The sequence below is a fragment of the Pelophylax lessonae genome, assembly GCF_965119305.1.
Source record: "Pelophylax lessonae genome assembly, chromosome: 3".
In the NCBI taxonomy this organism is placed as follows: Eukaryota; Metazoa; Chordata; class Amphibia; order Anura; family Ranidae; genus Pelophylax; species Pelophylax lessonae.
The window spans coordinates 419,318,369-419,339,618 of record NC_138770.1 but is presented as its reverse complement, the minus strand read 5'-3'; the positions used below and the strand labels follow the sequence as shown (position 1 = coordinate 419,339,618).

At 43.1% G+C, this 21,250-nt stretch overlaps 1 protein-coding gene across 4 annotated transcripts in view; it reads right to left on the bottom strand.

The window, feature by feature from the left end:
- The window catches only part of NKAIN2 (sodium/potassium transporting ATPase interacting 2), a gene marked incomplete at its 3' end in the record, with an annotated part of 1,265,187 nt that overhangs the window by 91,927 nt on the left and 1,152,010 nt on the right, over positions 1–21,250 (bottom strand). For all 4 annotated transcript variants that reach the window (XR_014225095.1, XM_082252276.1, XM_082252277.1 and 1 more), the window contains exon 5: positions 14,759–14,819. Coding sequence is in view for 3 of the 4 variants with exons in the window: in XM_082252276.1 (XP_082108402.1) it covers positions 14,759–14,819 (61 nt within the window). The remainder of the gene's footprint in view (positions 1–14,758; positions 14,820–21,250) is intronic.

Genomic DNA, 21,250 nt, shown 5'->3' with positions numbered 1-21,250 from the left:
CCCCAAAAGTGTCAAAAATGTCAGTCAAGGGTCCGATCTGTCTGCCGCAATGTCGCAGTCCCGCAAAAAAAATCGCAGATCACCGCCATTACGCGTTAAAAAAAAACACCAAAAATGTAATCTTTCCCTTTGTTAGTAAACGCAATTACTTTTGCGCAAACCAATCAAAATACGCTTATTGCAATTTTTTTTACCAAACATAGGTAGCAGAAAACAAATTGGCCAAAAATTAAAAATTTAAAATATTGTTATTTTTTCAAAATAAACGCTCTTTTTTTGTTTATAGCGCAAAAAGTAAAAATCGCACAGGTGATCAAATACCACCAAAAGAAAGCTCTGTTTGTGGGAAAAAAAGGATGTAAATTTTGTTTGGGTACGGCGTCGCACGACCACGCAATTGTCAGTTAAAGTCGCACAGCGCCGAATCGCAAAAGTGGCCTGGACGGAAGACAGCAAAATCCTCCGGTGTTCAAGTGGTTAAAAAATCACCAATTTTATATACTTTTTTTTATTCCGCTATTCAATTTACACCCTTTTGGGGTGAAAAAAATTAAATTGCGGCATAGTCCATATCGATACGTGTGAGATACACCTTTCAAATTTTTTGGGCGCATCTTCCACCGCCAAGGATTGCAGGGCGCTTCAGTTTACCTTCTGTTCCGAACTCCTCCTGCTCCTCTTCCTCATCCTCATCCTGCCTTTAGGGTACAAAAAATTGTAATCGGGGCCTAGTCTGTGTTTGTACATGTGAGATAGACCTTTTTATATACTATTTTTTATTCCGCTATTCAATATACACCCTTTTGGGGTAAAAAAAATTAAATTGCGGCATAGTCTGTATCGGTACGTGTGAGATACACCTTTCAAATGTTTTGGGCGCATCTTCCACCACAGAGGATTGCAGGGTGCTTCAGTTTGCCTCCTGTTCAGAACTCCTCCTACTCCTCATCTTCATCCTGCCTTTAGGGTACAAAAATTGTAATCGGGGCCTAGTCTGTGTTTGTACGTGTGAGATACACCTTTTTATATACTATTTTCTATTCCGCTATTCAATCTACACCCTTTGGGGTAAAAAAAATTAAATTGCGGCATAGTCTGTGTTTGTACATCTGAGATAAACCATTTTATGTACTATTTTCTATTCCGCTATTCATTCTACACCCTTTTGGGGTAAAAAAAATTAAATTGCGGCATAGTCTGTATCGGTACGTGTGAGATACACCTTTCAAATTTTTTGGGCGCATCTTCCACCGCTGAGGATTGCAGGGTGCTTCAGTTTGCCTCCTGTTCCGAACTCCTCCTACTCCTCATCCTCATCCTGCCTTTAGGGTACAAAAAATTGTAATCGGGGCCTAGTCTATGTTTGTACGTGTGAGATACACCTTTTTATATACTATTTTCTATTCCGCTATTCAATCTACACCCTTTGGGGTAAAAAAAATTAAATTGCGGCATAGTCTGTATCGGTACATGTGAGATACACCTTTTTATATACTTTTTTCTATTCCGCTATTCAATATACACCCTTTTGGGGTGAAAAAAATTAAATTGCGGCATAGTCTGTATCGGTACGTGTGAGATACACCTTTTAAATTTGTTTGGCGCATCTCCTTCCACCGCCGAGGATTGCAGGGCACTTCAGTTTGCCTCCTGTTCCAAACTCCTCCTACTCCTCTTCCTCATCCTCCCTTTAGGGTACAAAAAATTGTAATCGGGGCCTTGTCTGTGTTTGTACGTGTGAGATACACCGTTTTATAAATTTTTTTCTATTCCGCTATTCAATACACACCCTTTTTGGGTAAAAAAAAATTAAATTGCGGCATAGTCTGTGTTTGTACGTCTGATATACACCTTTTTATATACTTTTTTCTATTCCGCTATTCAATATACACCCTTTTGGGGTCAAAAAAATTAAATTGCAGCATACTTTGCATATCTGACTGTGAGATACACCCGTTGTATTTGTATACTGTTTTTCTATTCCGCTATTTAATAAACACCCTTTTGGGGTAAAAATAAATAAATTGCGGCATAGTTTGCATATTTGATTGTGAGATACACCCGTGGGATACTGTTGTTGTTTTGTTCCGCTATTCAATAAACACCTTTCTAGGGCAAGATCATAAATGACAGAAATATGAGGAGAACGTCAAAAAGGGGCCGTGGCCTGGGTCGTGGTGCTGCTGGTAGAGCTCCTGTTGCAAGGAGAGGACGTGGTCGATCTGTGACAGCTACACGCACAAGTGAAACACCTTCCTCAAGTGTGAGTAGGCGACAGAACCTGCAGCAGTATTTGGTAGGGCATCATGCGCCTCTAGAAGTGATGAGGCCAGAAGAAGTACAGGCGATAGTAGATTGGGTTGCTGACAGTGCCTCCAGTTCCTTCACATTGTCTCCCACCCAGTCTACTGCAGAAAGGTCAGAGTTGGCACTTGCAGCCCATGTCCAACCGTCTTTCACACCTCACCCCCTTGCAAATCAGGCAAGCAGTCTGAGCCCCAAGTCATGCAGCAGTCTCTTCTTCTTTTTGATGACTCTGTCAGCAGGGTTTCCCAGGGCCATCCACCTAGCCCTGGGTGCAGCGATGCCCAACCATTTATTTCTCAAGATGAGTACATGGAAGGACCATCGCAGCACGTCTCCAATGATGACGAAACGCAGGTGCCAACTGCTGCGGCACTCAGAATTGTGGAGACTGACAAGGAGGGCAGGGGTGAAGACTGGGTGGAAGATGATGTGGAGGACGATGAGGTCCTCGACCCCACATGAATGAATGAAGGTCATGCAGGTGACCTGAGTAGTTTGGAGGAAGAGGCGGTGGTCGCACAGAGCCACCAGCACAGCAGAAGAGGGAGCAGGGTGCAGAAGCGGAGCGGCCGTGCCCTAGACACTACGCCTGCTACTGCCCAACGCAGAAAGGGACCGAGCGCACCAAAGCCAGCTCAATGGAGTTCTCTAGCGTGGGAGTTCTTCAGAAAATGTGCTGATGACAGGACACGAGTGGTTTGCACCCTGTTCAATCAGAGCCTGAAGCGAGGCATAAACCTTCTCAACCTGAGCACAACCTGCATGATCAGGCATCTAAGTGCAAAGCACGAGCTGCAGTGGAGTAGACACCTATAAAACCAAGAAAGGTCTCTGGCTCCTCCTGCTTCCTCTTCTGCTGCAGTCTCGGCCTCTTCATCCACCTCTGTAGTGATACCGGCACCTGCCACACCGCAAACAGACGATCTGTCAGCAACACCACCACCTGGGTCACCAACCATCTCCACAATATCCCGTGGAAGCGTTCAGCTTTCCATCTCCCAAACACTTCAGAGGAAGAGGAAGTACCCGCCTAACCACCCGCGATCCCTGGCCCTGAATGCCAGCATTTCAAAATTCTTGGCCTTTGAAATGCTGTCATTCCGTCTGGTGGAGACGCACAGTTTTAAAAGCCTTATGTCGGTGGCTGCCCCACAGTACGTCGTGCCCAGCCGCCACTACGTTTCCAGGCAAGCCATCCCTTCCCTGCACAACCAAGTGGGGGAAAAAATCAGGTGTGCACTGCGCAACGCCATCTGTGCCAAGGTCCACCTAACTACCGATACGTGGACCCGTAAGCATGGTCAGGGGCGTTATACCTCCCTAACGGCACACTGGCTAAATGCAGTGGCGGCTGGGCCTGAGGCGGATAGCAATTTGGCGCATGTCCTTCCACCACCGAGGATTGTAGGGCGCTTCAGTTTGCCTCCTGTTCCTAACTCCTCCTACTCCGCTTCCTCATCCTCTACCGCCTCCTCATCCGGTCAGCGTAACACCTTCAATACCAACTTCAGCACAGCCAGGGGTAAACGACAGCAGGCTGTTTTAAAACTTGCCTGTTTGGGTGAAAAACAACACACCGCGCACGAGTTGTGGAGGAGCATGGAACAGCAGACAAATGATTGGTTGCTGCCAGCAAGGCTCAAGCCCGGCCTGGTGGTGTGCGATAACGGGCGAAATCTCATAGCAGCTCTGGGCCTAGCTGGTTTGACGCACATCCCTTGCCTGGCGCATGTGCTGAATTTGGTGGTGCAGAGGTTCCTTAAAAATTACCCTGATATGTCAGAGCTGCTGCAGAAAGTGCGGGCCGTCTGTGCGCACTTTCGGCGTTCTCACCCTGCTGCTGCTCGCCTGTCAGCGCTGCAGCGTAACTTCGGCCTTCCCGCTCACCGCCTCATATGTGACGTGCCCACAAGGTGGAACTCCACCTTGCACATGCTGCAAAGACTGTGCGAGCAGCAGCAGGCCATAGTGGAGTTTCAGCTGCAGCACGCACGCGTGAGTCGCTCTGCGGAACAGCACCACTTCACCACCAATAACTGGGCCTCCATGCGAGACCTGTGTGCCTTGTTGCGCTGTTTTGAGTATTCCACCAACATGGCCAGTGCCGATGACGTCGTTGTCAGCTTAACTATCCCACTTCTATGCCTCCTTCAAAAAACGATTCTGGCGATGATGGAAGAGGATGTGGCACAGGAGGAGGAGGAAGAGGGATCATTTCCAAGGCTTTCAGGGCAGTCATTCACAAGTGGCTCCGAGGGTGGGTTCCTGCACACACAAACGCCAGGTACACAATTGTCCAGCAGGGGCACAGTTCTGGAGGATGAGGAGGAGGAGATGGAGGAGGAGATGGAACCATGTTCACAGCAGGGTGGCACCCAGGCCAGCTCATGGCCATCACTGGTGCGTGGCTGGGGGGATACAGAGGACACAGACGATACACCTCCCACAGAGGACAGCCTTTCGTTGCCTCTGGACAGTCTGGCACACATGAGCGATTACATGCTGCAGTGTCTCCACAATGACCGCCGAGTTGCCCACATTCTAACTTGTGCTTATTACTGGGTGGCCACGCTGCTGGATCCCCATTACAAGGACAACGTAGCGTCCTTAATTCACTCACTGGAGCGTGATCGCAAGATGCGTGAGTACAAGCGCACGCTGGTAGACGCGATGCTGCTGGCATTCCCACCTGACAGCGGGGCCACAGTGGAAGCACAAGGCCAAGGCAGAGGAGGAGGAGGAAGAGGTCGCCAACGCAACCAGGGCACCGCCAGCACCTCAGAAGGCAGGGTTAGCATGGCCGAAATGTGGAAAAGCTTTGTCAGCACGCCACAACAAACAGCAGCACCAGCAGCTCATATGGAACGTCTTAGCAGGAGGCAGCATTTCACCAACATGGTGGAGCAGTATGTGTGCACACGCCTACATGTAGTGAATGACGGGTCTGCCCCCTTCAACTTCTGGGTCTCCAAATTGGGCACATGGCCTGAGCTTGCCCTTTACGCCTTGGAGGTGCTGGCGTGCCCTGCAGCCAGTGTATTATCTGAACGTGTATTTAGCACGGCTGGGGGCATTATCACAGACAAGCCCAGCCGCCTGTCTAGAGACAATGTGGACAAGCTCACATTCATTAAAATGAACCAGGCATGGATCCCACAGGACTTTTCCGTACCTTGTGCCTTGTGCAGAATAAAGATGGATACTGATCTTACCCAACCATTGTTATATTTTTGATCTTTCTCACTCTTTTGGGGTGTACTCTAATTTAAAATGACTAAAAAAAAAAAAGCAGTGTTGGCTACCTCGTCCCCCTCCACCGCCGCTTCCACCTACAACGCCACATCCACCGCCACCTCAACCTCCCTCCTACTCCATATGGGCCTCGTCCTTCACAGATGAAGAAAATTGTTTTATTGTTCTGTTTTTTTCTGTTGTTTTAAGTTATTTCCCTATCCACATCAGTTTGCAGAGCACTTGCCATGCTCTTAACTACATTTTGCTGCCATTTTCAGCACTCTAGCCCTTTCCATTGGTTTTTTTAGAGCCATTTTAGTGCCTGAAAGTTTGGGTCCCCATTGACTTCAATGGGGTTTGGTGTCTGGGTAAAGTTCGGAAAAAGTCTGGGACACGGACCCGGACTTTTTTTTCAAGTTCGGCCGAACCCGCCGAACACGGAAATCCAGGTGTCCGCTCAATTCTACTGCCTGATTTAATATAGTAGAGTTTTTAAAAGCTGTCTATTAGGTCAATAATTCCAGTAATCATTTGCAAAAGGTTCCTACAATCTGGGACCAGTTTCCCAGCTTTGTGGAGGCCCCAGGTTAACTTTAAGTCCCCATTCACACTAGTGCGACTTGTCAGGCGACTTGGTCGCCTGAAATGTCGCGGTGGGTCGTCTGCCATTGATTAGCACAGGACCCATTCTAATAGGAGCGACACAAGTCGCTCCAACTTAGAAAAAGTGTCCTGTACTACTTTGGGGCGACCTGGAGGCGACTTGCATTGACTTCAATGATATGCAGGTCGCCCCAGCAAGTCGTGTCGCCCCTATGTGAATGGGCTCTAAAGGAAATCTATACTGAGAAAAACAACACAGACTGCCATTGCTGACCTTCTGAAAATGCTACTGTAGTTGTCTTTGTCCTTCAGTACTTTCTAAGTCATGGTATTCAGTCTACCAGTGAAGTCAGGACTCCTAATCTACGTAAATAATTTGGGTCAGTGACGGACAATATTGAAGTAATTGAATCTGCACAAAAATCTGGCATATACAGTAGCAGGGATCAGGAACATCAGTACCTATTTATGGCTCAACTCAGGTATCCATGAAGCCAAGGTAGGTCCGACACCTGCATTCTGGTGGGGGTTTGAGAGACCTGTATACTTTTTTATTTATTTATTTTTTTTTTAGTTCATGTAGGTTGCTGGACTTATGGTTCATTTATGATTATCTTAAAAGAAGGATTGTTAATTTACCTTTAGATAGAAGATACTCTATATGTGTAGAATATATCCTCTTGACATGTTTATAGGGGGTGTACTTATTTATAATATTTGCACATATATATATATATATATATATATATATATATATATATATATACACACACACAAACACACAGTATCTCACAAAAGTGAGTATACCCTTCACATTTTTGTAAATATTTTATCTTTTCATGTGACAACACTGAAGAAATGACACTTTGCTACAATGTAAAGTAGTAAGCGTACAGCTTGTATAACAGTGTAAATTTGCTGCTGTCCCCTGAAAATAACTCAACATACAACCATTAATGTCTAAACCACTGGCAACAAAAGTGAGTACACCGCTAAGTGAAAAAGTCCAAATTGGGCCCAATTAGCAATTTTCCCTCCCCGATATCATGTGACTCATTAGTGTTTTAAGGTCTCAGGTGTGACTGGGGAGCAAGTGTGTTAAATTTGGTGTTATCGCTCTCACTCTCTTACTGGTCACTGGAAGTTCAACACGGCACCTCTTGGCAAAGAACTCTCTGAGGATCTGAAACCCTGCTATCAGCCACATCCGTTTCAAGTGTTAACCCAGCCTGAAGGACTGAATGCATAGAGCAGGTTAAACTATAGGGTGATTTCGAGCCCCTGTACAGCAAATGGGTCAATGCTACATAAGAACCTAAAATAGCTGCCTCAAGGGCCACAGCAGTATCATATTGAGCGTTAATTAGCCACTGATGGGTGAAATGAACTGAACACTAATTGCCCAGCCAGGAAATCCTCCCTCTTGCCATGTCTGTTGTAGGACTGCCAATTTAATACGATGATTCCCACCCTGCCACAGGAAAGTGGGCAGGAGTCTATCTAAGGACTTTAAAATCAATCTGAGAATCCACACTGGAGATTTTAGAAAATTATACACAAGCAGGGAAAGCATTTTAAATTTAACCAAGTTTATTTTCCCATTCAAGGAAAGCGTAAGATTTCTCCAAGTATTCAATCTATGTTTAAAAGGAGAAAGGAGTAAGGAAACCTTTAGGGTGATGACATCAGTGACTGAGTTTGTTATGTCTAACCCAAAATATTTTATGTGAGAGCCACTGAAGGGGAACTGCCTGATTAATAGCCACAGAAGCTGTATAGGGGTGAAGGGGGAGCATTTTGGACTTACTTAGCCCAACTCACTTTCAGGCCAGAAAGTTAAGAAAAATCATCCATAATGGACAGTGCAGCCTGCAATGAGAGTCGGGGGGGTTGGTGGACGAGCGAGCGTCCCCCTCCTGAACCCTACCAGGCCACATGCCTTCAATATGGGGGGATGCACTGGTCGGTGATGTCACAAGGGGGCTGTGAAAATAGGTGATGTCACGAGGTGGCCCCGCCCCTTACCTTTTTAAGAACTGTCAAATGGCAGAGTACGCCTTAGGCCTTCATCGTTGGTGGAGCATTTTTTTTTCTCTTTTTTTTGGGTCTGGCAGTGGTAACAGGCATTGTGATGACCACGATGGATTTACATTAGGAAATATTGTTTTTTAATTTTTTATTAAAGAAATTGCCAAAAACTGCCTCCTGTCTTTATTTTTGACACTTTTTTTGGTGAATGAGTCATTCACATAGGGAGGGAGTCGGGATCTAGGGGCCCCTTTATTAAAGGGAGCTTTCAGATTCCCATGAGCCTCCCCTTGTCCCCTGTCCCCCATGTTGAGGGTATGTGACCTGGTATGGTTAAGGAGGGCGAGGCTTGCTTGTCCCCCCCTTTTTCTGACCTGTCGGGCTTCATGCTCGCTTAAGGGTCTGGTAAGGGTTGGGGGGACCCTCACAATGTTTTTTAAACATTTTTGTATTGCTGGCAATGGTATTGGATTGCCGGCAATTTAAATGTCAGTTTGTTTTCTTTATGTCAGTTTTGCTGCAGTGTTTTTTTTTACATGGTACAGATGCACCACTTTAAAGGCAGACTAAAGGAATCCCCTAGGCACTATAATTAAAGGAAATTTTCATTTTTATTGTTTCAATTTAAGCATCATTAAACTCACTGCTCCTGTAAAAATGATTGTTTTAAAAACATTTTTACCGTTGATGTCTCCTAGGGCAATACCCTGACCCCCATACCCTTTTTGTGGCCAATAACTTGCATATAAGCCTTCAAAATGGCGACTTTTCATTTTTTAAGTTCGGGTCCCATAGACTTTATGGAGGTTTGGATCCCAACCTTTGCAAAGTTCGAGAGTTCTTGTGCGAATCGAACGGGGGTGGGGGGGTGTTCGGTACATCTCTATTATTACCCTGTTTTCTCTATTGGTGATTTCCCTAATGGTTGAATATCCCTGTGGCTAGTTTTCGGTTAGGATCAAATGTTAGGGAAAGTTACATTGGCTTTACAAAAGGCACAAAAATAGAAACTGCTTTTACACATATATTACAAACGTTATGTGTTTTATTTGTTTTATACTTTTGCATGAATGATGAGACATTTGCAAATCAAAACAAATGTATACATAAATCCCCTTTGTATTTAGCCTATGGAGAAAAGTAGAGGAGGCATGTTGCAGGCAGAGAGAAAAACAATATTGATCAAAAATGTTTTCTCATCACTGTTCTCCCAGCCTCACCTTGTAATACCTTCAGATAGTTTACAGACATCATATCATTGCTCAAATTAAGTGAAAATAGCCTAATCAAAAGACTGCCATCTAATGTCTATTAACAGCTTATCTGGTTTTTGACCAATGTTAAACTATAGAAAGACAAAATGGCTGCTGTGAAGAATTCCTTTATTTCTCAACTGAAGAGTAAAGATGAAAAGAAGAGCTTTAAAACCTAATTACTCATTCTGATCCCCGGTGTCCTCTGAAAGCAAAATTGTCTCAGCAGGATATTATTAGCACAGGTAAGTAGAGGAAACTTTCATTACTTTTAATTGTGCTGTGGGATAGTGGGAATTATTGGTGAAATTAGACCTTCACCTCCGTAACTGAAGTTACCTAAAGTGTTCTTACTGTTACAGCAAGCCACCAGAAGGTTTCTTGCCTAGAGAAGTGTTGTTTAGAGTTAAAGTAACTATTGAGTTATCCCTTATCACCTTTTTACCCCTATTGTGAAGAAGTCATGCAGGGAAACAAGAACACTGGTAAGTTTTCTGGACTTAGATAAAGAAAGGCATTACATAATGTGTTATTTTGTCACATGTGGTGAGTTTATGATGGGGACAATTATTACTGCAGAGAAAATGTTGTAGCTTTTTAAATGTACAGAATATCAGTGTGCTAACTGTATTAAGTCATGTTTCCAACCATTAACAGGAAAATCATATAAAAGTGAGTAATATTTTAGGAAATTAGATTTAGAGGTCTTACCCATGTTAGTGACCAATCAGATAAGATCTGTCGTTTATAAACTAACATAGTATAAAAAAATGTATTGGAATCGGACTGTTCATTACAGCTATATTTGCTACAATTTCAGCAAACCTTGGTGCCAGAATGGAATACCACCTGTGTGCATGCATGGGGGTTACATCATTCCAGTCCAGCCAGTCAAGATGACTGAAGGTTCCGAGGCTGGAAAAAGACTGGGAGAAGATGTTGACACCAGCGAGGAAGTAAGGGAAGGTGAGCATACTTTCTTTACATCTCTCTAATTGATATTTAGTATCCCAAACCTTTAATAATTTAAATGTTATTCTATAATATAATGCTTAGTTATATCTAAATCTTCCAATTTTACAATGTTGGTTTTCTTTTATTTCTTGAAAATTTGCTCTGATAAAGTATGCACATTCCAAGCAGTAATTGTAATATTCACCTAATATTGTACATACGTTTTAAATTATAATGATTGATTCAACTGTAGTGAATGTTTGGTGGATATCACATTTACTGCATTATAAATATGCCCCTAGTTTCTGTGTCATTATTTCGCAAGTGATATTCCCAGTCAACAAGATTAATCACTTTCCGCCCGCGCTATAGTCAAAAGACGGCTACAGTGTGGGCTTCCAGTGCTGAGAGGGCCTCTATAGATGTCCTCCCGTGATCGCGCTGTTCACAGGCCCCCTGCAGTGTGATCTGTGATTTTCGAGTCCTTCGACTTGACTGATCACAGAACAGGGTAAAAGGCCAATCACAGCAGCCCTTTAAGCTGGATACACACTATCCAACTTTTGTGGTTAGATTTCCTTCAGATTTACCTTTTCTATGTAGTGCAAGGGCCTGCCAGATTGCATACAAATTGAAAGTGTTTAGGTTTAACCTCATATTTTATGGTTTTGGTAAGTCTAAAGGAAAAAGTCTTCAGAAAATCTTATAGTGTGTATGGCCCATTACCATATGATCAACTGTCAGTCAATGACAGCTGATCACGGAAGTAAACAGAAGCTTTTTTCTCCTCACAATCAGCTTAAGGAGAAACTTCTTGTACAGGGACATCGGTACCAATCTGTGCCCACCAGTGCCACCTATCAGTGTCCATCAGTGTCCACCAGTACCACTTATCACTGCCCACCAGTGCTGCCAATCAGTACCCACCAGTGCCACCTATCAGTGCCTCAAAATCAGTATCCTATCAGTGCTGTCTAGCAGTGCCACCTATCAGTACCAATCAGTGCCTATTAGTGCCACCTCACAGTGCTCTTCAGTGCCACCTATCAGAGCCCATCAGTGCCACCTAACAGTGTCCATTAGTTCCGCCTCATCAGTGCCCATTAGTACCTCCTCATCAGTGCCCATTAGTGCCACCTCAACAGTGCCCATCAGTGTAGCTTCATCAGTGCCTATCAGGGTCACCTAATCAGTACCCATCAGCTCCGCCTATCAGTGCCCATCAGTTCAGTCTCATCAGCGGACATCAGTGAAGGAGAAAAATTATCTGTTTGCAAACTTTTATAACAAACTATAAAAAAATTATTTAGCAAAAAATAAAAAACCCCAGTGGTGATTAAGCACCACCAAAAGAAAGCTCTATTTGTGTGAAAAAAATGATAAACGTTTTGTTTGGGTACAGCATTGCATGACTGCGCAATTGTCATTCAAAGTTTTACAGCGCTGAAAGATGGCCTGGGCAGGGAAGGGGTATAAGTGCCCAGTCAACAAATGGAAAGAGGCCATTTCACAACTCTCCACAGCAATTTAGTGTGTGGGCAGCTTTGCGTTCCAGCTGCAGTGAGCTGGCAGTAGGGGGCTGTGTGATGAGCTTTTAGTGCATCACACAGCTCCCTTTTGTATGTGACGTTTACAAAGTGGCAGTTCTTTCATCTCACCATACAGTAGAACAGTGCATTGGGCTGCTACATAGAGACATGGGGTGCCTTCCTCTGTGCTGTAATAAAATGTGGTATGTCACAATGCACCACAGCTCTGGTGTGAATTGCAGTGTGAATAGGACACATAGAAAACAATTTTTTTGTGTGTCCTAGCAGTGACTCATATTCTTGCAGTGCTGAAAAACGCCAGTCACCACACTATATGTGAACAGGCACTTAAGCACATGTCTGGGCAAATTTAAATAACCCCACACTTGAAATAGAAGGTACTTTGGCTTTAATAACCAAAGTGCTTTCTATATTCACTTTGCTGTAAGAGCAAACATGTTTTTTGATCCTGACTAGAAATCACCTTCTGTTTTAGTGTGACAATGCTGAATTTAGCCTTTTGAATTGCAAACAGCATTTCCACCATTTTTTGAGTACTTCCACTGCAGGAGTAAAGGCCTGTGCAATGACAACATAATAACACAGCCTCTTCACCCACTTCTGCAGCCTTGATATTACTGTTGCTGCTTTTTTTTATAATTGCTTTATAGAGACCCTGTCACCAACTTAAAGACATAGCAGGTAAAAGCAAAGAAAAAGCTGGAATCTCAAATGCTTACTTACATTGTTGTTCCTTTTCATAAACATTTTTTTTATTGACTTGCAATGTTACTCTAGCAAAATTGACTACTTCAAGCAGAGTTGATTTCTAGCACAGTCCCCTCCCTCCTTGCACATCATAGCCCACTTCTCTTCTGGAATTGTCTAATTAATATGTGCACTGGCCAAGCCCTTCTGCCCCAAAGTTTACCTCCCGTTCATAACCTTTAATGAAGTAGATGAGAAAAGAATGAAGCAGATTACTATATTTGTGTCACTTGAGTGAGTCACATCTCTGAGTCTGCTGGAGATACTGACATCACATCCAAGATGATGGCCCCCATCCCCAGTATGAAGTAGTAGGAGCCATTGGCTCTTGCTGCCGTCAATTAAATGCAGTGAAGAGGAAGTGGGGGTGGGCCTAAGTCCCGCTGTGTAAGTCAATGGAGCGCAGCTCCATAGACACACAGGTCGGGAGCACGCAGACCACGTTTCTCCCCATAGCAAGCGGATGGATATGGTGGACATAAAAAGAAGAGGAGGAGCCAAGATCGTCGCTGGGGACCCCAGTAGAGGGGGATCGGGGCCACTCTGTGCAATACCACTGCACAGAGCAGGTAAGTATAACATGTTTGTTGCTTTAAATAAAATAAGAAAATCTGACTTTAGTAACACTTTATGTACTTCTTTGAGTTTAAACTTCATTAACATGCATTGATTGTGTAGACAATTGTTCTTTACTTTATTAAGTGGCACCAACTAAGATATTACCATGACTTTCTGGTCACTATTGCTCAACAGCTCTTAGACCTGAAACTCTGATATAGTATCTAGTCTCTCAATTGACTGGATCTAAAAGAACTTCCCAAGTTGGTTCATAAAGAATTGTGAAAGTTAAATCTTTTTATCTAGTGTGGATGAACTACTGCATTCTTTACTAGGACTGCAGAACTTTAAATTCCCCAAAACAGTATGTTACAGTAGGTTTGTATTGTTGTTCATTTTTTTTTTTTTTTTTTACTAAAAGTGACCAAGTCATGAAAATCAAATTGTAAAAAAGAATACCCAACAAAATCCTTGTGCCAACAAATGTCGATCAGTTGAAGAAAAATTGTCCAAGGTCTGAATTGAAAGAAACATTCAAAAGAGAAACAGTGAAGAGCCAAAAGCAGCGCTAGATTTTACAAAATAGATTCTAAATGCTGGAGTCAAGAATGGGTAAACTGTAAAGACACAGTACATTGTACATTGTACCTCCAAACAAATGACACAGGCAATGGTAGCAACAAGAAAGAGCTGGATGGGATTAGTGGGAAGGTCAGTATCCTTGATCATTTTATTGTACAAGAAAAACTGTCAGAATCATAATGAGCAGGACTTTTGTTCAGCCTCTATCTGTCCAGCTGTTCTAGGCCATGGCCTGGTTTGCCCATGCAGAAATCCAGCCCTGACCACACCAACAATAAATTTAGGCATGTGGACATTTTGACTCCAAACTGAACTTTGATGAATGGCATTCTTAAAAAGATTCATTTTAGGAAGTAAAGTCCCTCAGCAAAAACATAAAGGCCATTGTGAGCATAGCTTCAGTATATTCTTCAGTGATCAGTAGATAACTCTTTTGTTGGGCTTTAGTTCTACATTTTATTCCAAAGAAACACCTTTCAATGTAACGCACCATGGCCCAATGTATAACTATCTGGGGATAAGTTCAGCTTTCTGCCAGTTCTTAAGTAAATAGACTTAACAAGTTTTTCATTAAAGTGCACTTACTTTAGTTTCCTAAAGGCAAGGGTCACCAGCTCACTTATTTAGATAATTAGGCTCCAAATCACAATGACAAAAATGTTTCTCTTGTTTTACTACAGTGCACAAAGTCAGAAACCCAATTCCAGGATAGTATCTTTGTGCCAATTGCAATTACTTTTTAAATTATTATACCCTCTGATATTCTACATATAGAATGTATCATATATCAACTTGGCAATGTCATTGATTCTTCTCGGCCTATTGCTCTTACACAAATCCTTTGTATTAAAAGAAATTTGAGCACATTTTAAATTTATGCTCTCAGCATGTCACGAAAGTTAATGGTCAGTGTAATAATATGTCACAAGTATGAATACTTACAACTGTCCTCTTCTTCAGAAATACATTTCAAGACGTAACAGGCATAGATGAAACCAGCGAGCTGAAATAAAACAGATATATGTGAGGCTGTAAGGTTAGCTATAGATCATTTACAACATTTTAACTGGTATTGTTGCATTTTGAAGTAAAGCATAATCACAATTCTTTTCTCCTAATAGTCTGGTTTATATAAGCTTTTCAAAAAGAAAAAAAAATGGTTAAATGTTATAGGTGATCAATACTGGTTTTATTTATTCTATTAGATTTCAAGGAAGGCAAAACTAGATTTAGCTATTACATATATAGGCTTAGTTTATATCTACAAGCTTTGTATAGCATTTCTCCTGCAGACTCTATGATATCTGAAGCTTTATTAAATACTAAATAAAGCATTGTTTTAAAGATTGTTTCAGTTTATTCAAAAATTATAGTTCTGGCAAGGTCCATCATTTCAGTTTTTATGTGCAACAACCATACCATTGAAATGTTGTATAATTTCTCCAGCTTTGCTGGTTTGACATTAATGCATTAAGTCATCTATTCCAATAAAAATGAGTTTTCTGTGTTCTCATTATTTCATAAACAACCTGCTTCTGGGCTTTTATAAAAAGGGTTTCAATTTATTTTAATAAGCTGGAACTCCCTGCCTTCCCCATGGTTACCAGTAGTGAGACCTCTTTTAATGCTGTTGTTGACTAAGTCCACGCATAGTAGTATAATAATGTAACGCATAGACCAGTATAACTAGGTTTTATCTCTATATTTTCTGCAAATGTGGAAAAATATTTGATTTAGGCCTGGTTCACACCCATGTATTTTTTTAGTGCATATCCAGTTTTGCAGAAACACACTACAGTCCATTTAACATGGTTTCTAATGGGTCACGTTCACATCTGTGCATTTTACGTAAAGGGCCAGGGACTTTATTCTGGTTTGTGATTCCATAAACTCCAATGGATCAAAATCGTGTATTGAAAAATGCAAAATACACCTGGAATATGCAAATTGCAATCTGCATAGGTGTCAACCAGGCCTTAGTGTGTATATGCATAAGGGACTATTTTTTGCATACAATGGAGCCTCTAACATGTTTTTTTTATGTTGGTTAAATGCTACATCTATGCACTTTAAATTTGTTTAGTGCTATTACAATGATGTTTCTTGCCTGAACTGATGGTCTTCAATGAAACGCTCGAGAACCACATGTGGTGCTCATAGATCAGATTCTTACCAGCCTCTCAACAGATGCTCCGTTCATGCCTGCCTAAGCACTTGCGTCATTATACATATCCCAAAAGCATGAAGATACATTGCCTAATTTATACAGCATAATTTCATATTAGGAACAAGTATTTTAGTTTTCTTCTCAATATTCACTGCAGCTTACTAAAACACATAATATTCTATGTGGGTCGCTACAGTTGAGAAAGGTTGGTGACCCTTGATCTACATATTGTAAAAAAGAAAAAGCAGCACATTCATGGTGCAAAGATATGAAGTATTTCCGGAGAATGTTAAAGAAAAGCAGTTCTATATTTTAGTGCACCAAGATGCACAAAACTGTTACACATTGCAATATTAAAGTGGTTGTAAATTCATAAGGTTTTTATCTTAATACATTTTGTGCATTAGGGTCAAAAACCTTCTGTCTGTAGCAGCCCCCCTCAGCCCCCTTAAAATACTAACCTAAGCCCCCTCCCAATCCAGCAATATCCACGAATGCCTCGACCATCCGGGTCTCTAATTGACTGAGACAGAACAGCGGGACCATTGGCTCGTGCTGCTGTCATTTAAACTCTGTTAGCCTATGAGGAGAGAGAGGGGCAGAGCTGAACCGCAGTTCTGTGTCTGAATGGATACACAGAGCTGTGACTTGGCTCGGGTGCCCCATAGCAAGCTGCTTGTTGCAGGGGCACTCAACAGGAGGGAGGGGCCAGGAGCAGTGAAGAGTCACCCAAGAAGAGGAGGATCTGGGCAGAGCAGGTAAGTATAACATGTTTGTTAAAAAAAAAAGTAGACTTTACACTTACTTTAACCACTTGCCGACTGCCCCACTCAGATTTACTGCGGCAGGGCAGCTCGGCTGCGCATAATGATGTAGATCTGATTATGGGCATGTGGTATGTGTTTAGACACAGCGGGAGCCAGATTATGCCTATGTAAACAAGGCAGGTGGCTCTCCTGTCACAGGCACAGTGAGATCGTGTGTCTCAGCTAAACTGAAACACTGATCTCTGTGTGCCTGTCACAGAGCCTTCCGCCCCACAGTTAGTAAGCACAATTTAGGAACACACTTAACCCCTCGATCACCCCCAGTATTAACCCCTTCCCTGCCAGTGTCATTTATACAGTAGCAATGCATATTATTGTGAAATTGTTTATCCTCTTAGGGTGGGGATTGTGTAGGCAAAAATATAAAGCTAATATAGATAAGACATATAGAATTGATTGAATGCAAAAGCCATAAAAAGGACTATTTTCAAAGTCTCAAAAGTTATAAACATAGTGACATGGTGACATAGTAACATACATCTGTGTAGGACATTGTACAAAGATCATATAAAAACAGTGGTTATTGATGAATAATTCAAAATGTGGTGATTGCAGTTGTTATTTGCTGCCATCCATGTCGCATAGTTGCTGTGGATACCAAAGTAACACTGGCATTCCATTTTCAATGACTCAACAATATCTTTTTCAAGGAATGAATCACCACTTCTGCAAGTATAATAAATGACACAATCACCATAAAGTCGTCAGACAAAGAGGGCAATATAGTATTAATGGACAACAAAAGATACGTGACAATGTGTCAGAAGATTTTAAACAATGAGAAATGTTACAGAAAAATCCCCCGGTCCCTGATTAAGTCCTTTAATCAGAAATATTATAGGAAAGTAGATGAAGCCTTCAACGAAGGAATAATCTCCGGTTAAGTATGGTCCGGTACTTAGTCCGGTTTAGGTACTCTTGGAGTTTATAAGCACAAAACACCCACGCATTTCAACATTTTATTCCCTCCCCAATGTGTATAAAGATCTCAAACCCCCCCTGGGAGACCCATTGTGTCTTGCAATGGCAACATTTCAGAGGGACTCAGCCAGGTCATTGATGCATATCTAAGACCACACGTTACCAATCTGTCGTCCTACGTGAAGGACAGTATACATTTTTTACAGATCCTGGATGGCATGGAGATTAAGACAACACAGCATACACGATCAGAGATTCAATGCGTTTGTCCTGCAAATGTTGGAATTTATCCTGTTTCACAATTTTTTCTCATTCTTGGGCCCCCATTATCTCCAAGTTTGTGGCGTAGCGATGGGGACCAGTTGTGCTCCATCCTATTCCAACATATACCTGGGGATGTGGGAGCAGAACTTCCTGGCGGACGAGGCCAACTCTCTGTACTCCTGCCATATTATGCTATGGCAGCGGTACATAGATGATGTCTTCATCATTTGGAACGGCCCTGAACATCTTATTAAGGATTGTCTGGACAGGATGAACCAGATTAATCTTAACCTATACTTCACCATGATGTATAGCCCCCATCAAGTAACGTTCCTGGGTACCTGTGTCTCTAAGGACACAACCGGAAAACTCAGCACTCGACTCTACAGAAAGGAGACTGCTGGTAACACAGTGTTTCATGCAAATGCTTCCACCCACTATCTTTGAAAAAATCATTCCCATATAGCCAGTTCCTATGGATGAAATGGAACTGTACTACTTATGATGAGGATTTTCAAAAATAATCTGATGAGCTAAAAAAAAAATTATTAACAAGAGGGTATACGAAATCCTGCCTTAAAAAGGATTACAGGATGGACAATACATCCTCCATTAAAAACATCTAAAGCCAAGGCTGAAAGAGAAAAATGACAAAACCAGAATCATTTTGAGATACACCGATGAACACGACCAAGTCCGCAGAATCTTGGAAAGACATTGGTCTATCTTGACGGAAGATTTAACGACAAGAGACTTAGTTCCCACTACTCCATCTGTTACTTTTAGAAAGGCCGGATCCATTCAAGAATCCCTAGTACATAGTGAGTACAAAGGGGAATCTAATAGAGACCCTTGCAGAGATAGGGGTACCTTTCCATGTGGCAGCTGTATGCAATGCCTAGTCATTCAAAGATGCAAAGAGAAAATATTACCAAATGGTGAGAGATTTAAAGCCGAACACTTCGTGAACTGCAAAACAAAAGGAGTGGTGTACCTCATGGAGTGTGAATACGGAGCATTCTATGTGGGGAAGACACGCCAGGAATTTGGAAAGAGGGTTAACAAGCACATGCAAAGTATGACAGTGGGCAATTTATATCTGCCATTGGGCAGACATATGGCCAAGACACACAACTACAAAATGCCCAAGGTGACATTCATGGTCTTGGACAGATTGCACATCCTGACCAGGGGCGGCGACTGGAACAAGGCCCTACTTCAGGGTGGAATGCGCTGGATTAGGCGTCTTAGGGCTGTGTCCCCCCCAGGCCTAAATTGATCTGAAAGTTTTAGACCCTTCCTAGTGGGTTAAAAAATGTTGTAGTCTGTACAGTACATTATAAATGCCCCAATAGTTGGGTTTTTGCAGCATTAAATTTCCCATGCAGCCTTTTCATCCCAATTAAATCCCCCCCCTTTTTTTCCCCTCAAGGTGTTTTGCCATAGTTTTTTTTCATTTGATCAATTTATGATTGTCTTGCTGATTTTCAATTAAACCGTTAGTAAATAAGGAGCGGTGGATGCACATTATTATGCTTTCAATGGGTTATGGATTCCATTTGCATACAATTTAATAGAACTAAGATGTTTTCTTGTTCATTGTTGTAAATGTAGTGATGTCTTGTACAACAAGAAGTGCACTCTGTCTCCTCTCTCTACTCTTAGAGACATGCCTGGCACAAGAAGGTACCATATCTTGGATCAATCATCTAGCCTGGGGCCTCTTCGTCATCTCTGTGGCCCTACTGAATTCCAGACTGGTTCCAGCATCTGGCTAGTACTTGCTGTGTCTGCGGAGTCCTCCGAACATGCCCGTCATCACTCAGGCCAAGGCACCCGGCGATATGCGCTCGCAGCCCCATTGGCGCGTGCGCACTGACAAAGGGGCAGGCTGTGTATCATGGCAAGTAGGAAATCGCGCTGCGCAGTTTCCATAAGAAGATGCCGGGGACCAAGGGAGACGCCATTCCTTTCTGCTTGGAGAATAGGAATGAGCATCTCCTCAACAGGAGGAGAACCGTGCGCCCCCCCCTTTTCCACCTAACCCTGGGACTTGCCATAAGGGACCTGTGACCAGTCAAGACAATTGGGGCTTACCGCGGCTGGCTGCATATCCCCAAGTGAGTGTGTTAAAAAAAACCCTCCCCTTCCTCTCTCTCTCTCCTATTTGAAAAAAGTTTAACCACACACTAGAGAATTATTCTCTGGGAGCCACAACTTTGAGCTCACTATTTGGTTACTTCCTACAGTGATATTACATTAGTGTCATGGTCTTACCTTCTTGCTGTTCTCCTTCGTTTGACATGTGCTGGCGGCCATCTTGGTTTCTGGGTTTCTTGTAGCCTCCCACCCTGTGGCTCCTCCTTCCCACTGGGAGGAGCTGGATGCCTAGCTCATATATATAGGAGGTCTGTGGCTTCAGTTCCTTGCTTGGTCCTCCTGTGTTCACATGCTTCTAAGACTGCTGCTGCTTCTGGTCCCTGATCCTGGCTTCGTCTGACTACCCTGCTGGTTCCTGATCCTGGCTTCGTCTGACTACCCTGCTGGTTCCTGATCCTGGCTTTGTCTGACTACCCTGCTGGTTCCTGACCTCTGGCTTCGCAAGGACTCTGCCTCGGTTTCACCTTCCGTTTGGACTTTTGCTTTACAGCTTGATTTTCAATAAAGCCTTCTTATTTTCACTTATCTGTTGTTGTACGTCTGGTTCATGGTTCCGTGACATTAGGACCAAGCCATGAATTCTGACGGTACAGGGCCATCCTCGCTACCCACGCTGGTTGCCAGACTTGATCAGCAGGATCACCTGTTGGGTCGGTTCGCCGTGGCGTTGCAAACCCTGCTTGAACGCACGGCTCATTTCTCTCCCGTTGCCGATGGGTCGGTTGTCGCTCCTGGGCCCGCTCCTACTGCCGCTCCGGTTGTTGCGCCAGAGTCTACCCCGACACCTGTTGTTGCGCCTGCGGTGTTTCGGGGTATGACCGGTTCTGCCCCCCTTCCACAGCGCTTTGGGGGAGAGCCAACTCAGTGCCGAGGTTTCCTTAACCAGGTGTGCATTTATTTTGAGTTGCTGCCACATGCCTTTCCTACTGAGAGATCAAAGGTGGGCTTCTTAATTTCGCTGCTCTCGGACAAGGCCTTGGCCTGGGCCAGTCCTTTATGGGAGAACAACAATCCGGTGGTTGCCGAGTTTTCCGGTTTTGTTGCCTCTCTTCGGAGGGTATTCGATGTGCCGGCTCGTGCTGCCTCTGCTGCGAA